Genomic DNA, 5,200 nt, shown 5'->3' on the forward strand with positions numbered 1-5,200 from the left:
TCCGTACATAGGGTTGAACAAATCCTAATTATTTATAAATGTGAGCTTCGACTCCCATCCAAGAGAAAAGACGAAACCAAGAAATATAATAACGCAAAGAAACACTTGCTTTTAAGGATTAATTAAAGAATTCATAAAGTTCAACATATACTACCAAACACTTTGTAGTTGGCATGTGCATATGGTACATGATGGCTTATTAAGAACTAATTGATGGAGATTCCATTCTTGTATAGAAGAGGGAGAGAAGAAGTAAGGAAAGATTGCAGAAAATTAATTTTTAACTAGTCTCAAAACTTGTGGTCTAGTGGTATCCGGTTACACGTCCACATGAGAGGGGGTGGGTTCGAACCTCAGTAAATGCGATATTGGCTCTTGGCATTTCATTTGGTTGAGAAAGTAGTTATGAACAAATACTACATTGTAACAGAGTTAATAGTACTCAAAAAAACTATTCTCAAAACTTACTAGTTATATTTAGAGGGCTTTGAGTTGTAGAAAATAATAAATGAAGCAATAAATAGAATACTCATAATAATGGTAAACACATTTATTTATTTATTATTTTTTAACTTAAGTGATGTCAACTTTGACTAATAACATCTGCGGCCCCAATCTGCCCACCAGTCAAATCGTAGTCTTATGTTCATATAAGGGATAATCTAATTCAAACTTTCTATCATCTTTGAGCCATTTTTTTTTTCATATATGTTTCCAGTGAAATTTGAATCTCAGTATCTCACACTGCTACTTCCAGTCATGACCTTTTAAGTCATGTGACGAATCAACTACGCTAAACCCGAAGGCAATGGTAAACAAATTTATTGCCTAGGAATATGGTACGGTCGCTGAATAATCCTGTACAGGTGTTTCTGTTTATCTCCTATTTATGGGCTAATATATTCATATATATATTTAATTAATCTTCCAAATAAGATACCAAAGTTGAAGAAGAAAATGGAAGTGATAAGAAGGTCTCAATTAAATAAGTGTCATTATGTCATAGCTATCCTTATTGCTACTTAAGTACAAACCCCAATTAAAACAAATAATACCCTTTTCTGAAGATAAACTTAACTAATAATATGAAGAATAAAAAAGTCATTTTACAATGTGACAATTAACATTTATATATTGGAAAACATTTTTTTAAAATAAGGTACACAAATAAGAATTAAAAGAAAAAGAAAACAAAAATATTAATAAAAGGAGAAACTAAGGCAGAGAGTAGAAGTAGTAGGACAGAAATAAAGTGGTTGAAGTCATAATTAAGTTAAGAAACAAAAGCAAAAGACAAAGCATTTGTCATCAAAACCTCAACTCAAAGCATTTGAGACTTTTAATGAAAGGCATTTGCTTTCCAAAAGAGACTCCAAAAACAAGGACCCCTCACCCCTCACCACCTTGTAATTTCAATCCCCCTATTCAACCATCATCACACTCACTTTACACCTCACACACACTAACAATACACTATTACTTCCTCTCTTCTTCTTTTTTTTTTTTTTCTTTTTTTTTTTGGTACATTTCTTTTTATTTGAAAACATTTTGGGTACATTTATAAAGTTAAAGTTTTACCTTGGTGAGTTTTAACACTTGAGAAATTTTAGTTGCTCTGGCCTACAAAAATCTAAGGATGCCAAATTGGCAAATCTGCCTTTATACATACTATATGGTGACCATGAATTGAAAGTGTCCAAACATCTCAACAAGTTTTGGGTCATTACGTGACCAAACATCTCAACAAGTTATGGGTCATTACTTTTCAAGTGGGTTTTCACCGTCGGACATAGGTCGCTCCATACCCAAACTCAAGAACTTTTTTTTTAATATTATTCTACTGAAGCACAAAGAGTAAATACTTCTCATGACCTGCAATTTGAAAGAGTCAGTTCGTGCTATTAGACTACAAAATCATTGAATTGGCACAACGCTTGAATTTAATACATAAATAAAAAGGTGAATTTAATACATAAATAAAAGGGTTCTAATGAGTAAAATTTTCATTGTCTCGAACCCACGACCATTTGCATGGCTCTAATACTAAATTAAAGCATGTGCTCCATTTCAACTAAAAGTTTAAACTGATAATTAGACTGCACATCTTATATTTATGCTCAGAACGAAAGTTAAAGCAAAGCATGAGAGAGAGATAGAACTATATATGCATTACATGGCTAACAACTTTTACAGCAAAAGAAGCCAAAATGACTACTAAACTTACCAACTAAGGCTACATTGTACAAAAGCAAGTAATAAAGAAAACCCCAAAACCTCTCTTTTGAACTGATTGAACAACAAACATCTCATCCAATAAAGATTTGACACGTGTTCACTTCCGTGGACACGAATCTCAGAACACTGGATGAGGGGGTTATATTCGACATTTTGCTTGGTTGTTTGCTTTTTCACGGGGTTTCCTTCTAATTCTAATTCTGATCCCTAATCTCTCCCACTTTCATACATCTATACAATTTCCAAAATTAGCCCTCACAATCTTATACGAGTGGTATAAGCGAAGCAACCCTTTAAAAGGCTACAAATAATATCACATAACTGAGCACCCATTAGGGTTCTCATCACTGAATAGTTCAAATGAATCCAACGGCTGCTGTGGATGCACCAAATCGGACGGTGGTGGTTCCATGGTGGGGCCGGGGTACGTATAAGCATACGAATTCGAGGGCGGTGATGCGTAGTACGACGTCGTACTGCTACTTGTTGGGTAGGCCGTATTGTAGCTCACGGCGTATACGGGTGTGGGGCCATAGTATGGATGATGTGGAGTGATTTGATTGGTGAAAGTAGAAGCCGCGTGTGGGGCCGTTTCATGATGTTGTGATCCCGTACCTGCTGGTCCACCTGCACTTGATGAGATTTTCTCGCTGGAATTCCCATTTTGCCCTTTCTTTTTCTTTGTTTTACCGGTACTGCCATTTTCTGCCCCACCGCCATTCCTGTCCTCACCGGCGGCGCTACCGCCGGCTTCGCCGTCCTTTTTCTCCGCCGTGGCCGGAGTTTGAGAACTACTTTCTCCTCCTGTTTCAGGTTTCTTCCCCTCTGATTTTGACTCTTTTGCTCCTTGTAAATTTTCAACACTCTTAGAGTCACCGGCGCCGGTGCCGGCGCCGGCGACACTGTTTCCTTCGTCTTTAGCAACACCGCCGCCGCCACTAGCGGGTTCCTCTCTACACCCTTCAGTTTTCTTAGCCGGAGGCTCTTGAATCACCGCTGCTACTTTTCCCGGTGGTTTGACTTCTCTTTGACCGCCGCCATGGCCGGAGGTACAACTATCCTCTGGTTTACTTTCTGGTTTCAGTTCTTTGGCTTTCTTAACGGCGGCGGCGGCGGCCGGAATCCCCTCCCTCGGCGCAACCATCTGCGGCCATAGCTCCGCATTTTTACCGGACTTCACCAGCTTTTTTATCAGAGTATCGGCATGAACGTCGCCGGTTACCACAACCCTTTGCTGTCTTATGTCAATATCTATATCTTTCACACCTGAAAACCAAACAAATTAAATTTTAAACGAACAAATTTCATACTCAACATCAAAATAAACTTTCACAACTTCTCTATAGGGCGAAGTAAAATTGTTATGCGGTGGTAAGTAAAGGATTAAATATGTTGCCGTATAAGAAAATAAAATTATGTATTCACTACTTGCTATAAATTTTTGTTTAAAAGCTTTATTTTAAGGAATAATTCGAGTCAAAATATAATAAATACTCCGTAACTTATATACCTGGGACTTGCAGAAGAATTTTCTTGACTTTCCGTTTACAGCCTTCACAGTGAATAGAAACTTTCAAGACCCACATCTATCAAGTAAAAGAAAAAAAAAATATTAAGAGAATTATATTGATCGAATATAATGGGAAAAGAAGCAAGAAATTGGAAGTGAGGGTGGGTAACCTTGTGTTTGAGAGGTTCTGGATGGTCTGCTGGTGCAGCTGTGTGGGAAGCCATTGCTGATGGGTAGAGAGAGAGAGAGAGAGAGAGAGAGATGGGGAGAAGAAGAAGAAGATGCAGTGAGGCTTTAAAGGTGGAGGGAAAGACGGAAAGAGGGAGATAGCAAAGCATTGGTGCAAAATCTCGCGGGGCCCGAGGGGATACCTAGTAGTAATTATTCCGTAAATCAATGGAATAGAAAAGATGGGTGATTTTCCATGATTCCTGGTTTATTATTTGCATTCCCAGTAATTCTTTCAAAATCAATGAGTATCTACTTGCTCATCATCATAAATATATGCTATACTTTTTATCAATGTTTATTATTGTTGTATCAGATACACTAACAAACCCCTTTGTTGAATATTATGTGGGACAATTGACCTGTATAATGATCCAACTCTTGAGATTTCGTTAATAATGGATGAGTCCATTCTTCTCAACTAACCACACCCTAATAAAATAAAATAATTATAATATTTAAAATACATGTGAATAAAGTAGGAATTGTGTCTGACTTTATCCCGTAAGAAAGGATTAAAGTATAATAAAGTAGGAACTGAAATTTCATTATTTGGTAAACATAAATATAATTATTGAGTATTTCAATTAGAGTATTTGATATATATGAAAATTGAAAGTGAATATAATAAGTAGTATAAATATCAAAATATCTGTATAATTGCAATTTGGAAAGATATAAAGATTATTACAATCTACAAATCTACAATCTATATGTAATATTTTACAATCTACAAATCTACAATGCACAAATCCAATTAAAATTTATATTTTACAATCTACCTTCCACAATCTACAATCTATATTTTACAATCTATAAATTAATATTTAGAGTTAATTCCAGCAATGGTCCTCCGACTATGTTGATTTTTCAAAATTAGTCCCCGACTTATAATTTGGATAATTTAGATCCCTTGACTTTCAAATTCTTTCCAATGTTGGTCCTTTCGTCAAATTTTGGTTAAGTTGAGGTCAAATGAAAGGGTAAAATTGTCCGTTCACCTGTTTAGTGTATTGTTACTCGTATTTCTCCTGTCCTATACGCTGTATATATGAATATAATCTCAGTCAAAGTCTCAATCGAAGCCATATAATCAGTCAATGTCTCTTCGATTGATATTATATTCATATATATAGCGTATAAGACATAAGAAATATGAGTATACAAGTGAACGAACAATTTTACCCCTTCATTTGACCTCAATTTAACCAAAATTTGATGAAAGGA

At 35.8% G+C, this 5,200-nt stretch overlaps 1 protein-coding gene across 1 annotated transcript; it reads right to left on the reverse strand.

Annotated features, from left to right (window-relative positions):
* Positions 1–2,147: 2,147 nt before the first annotated feature.
* On the reverse strand, positions 2,148–4,049 carry LOC116007467 (heavy metal-associated isoprenylated plant protein 35-like). Its single transcript, XM_031248142.1, has 3 exons — positions 3,916–4,049; positions 3,746–3,821; positions 2,148–3,501 (listed from the first exon to the last, which is right to left on the reverse strand). The coding sequence occupies exons 1-3, from the start codon at positions 3,967–3,969 to the stop codon at positions 2,549–2,551; spliced, it is 1,083 nt and encodes a 360-aa protein (XP_031104002.1). The 5' UTR covers positions 3,970–4,049; the 3' UTR covers positions 2,148–2,548.
* Positions 4,050–5,200: the final 1,151 nt, after the last annotated feature.

Source organism: Ipomoea triloba, chromosome 15 (assembly GCF_003576645.1).
Source record: "Ipomoea triloba cultivar NCNSP0323 chromosome 15, ASM357664v1".
NCBI lineage: Eukaryota > Viridiplantae > Streptophyta > Magnoliopsida > Solanales > Convolvulaceae > Ipomoea > Ipomoea triloba.

Coding starts and splice junctions, on each gene's coding strand:
- LOC116007467 (XM_031248142.1), bottom strand. CDS start 3,969: ATGGCTTCCCACACAGCTGCACCAGCAGACCATCCAGAACCTCTCAAA. Junction 3,822..3,915: donor CAGAACCTCTCAAACACAAG/GTTACCCACCCT, acceptor TTTACTTGATAG/ATGTGGGTCTTGAAAGTTTC. Junction 3,502..3,745: donor AATTCTTCTGCAAGTCCCAG/GTATATAAGTTA, acceptor TTTGGTTTTCAG/GTGTGAAAGATATAGATATT.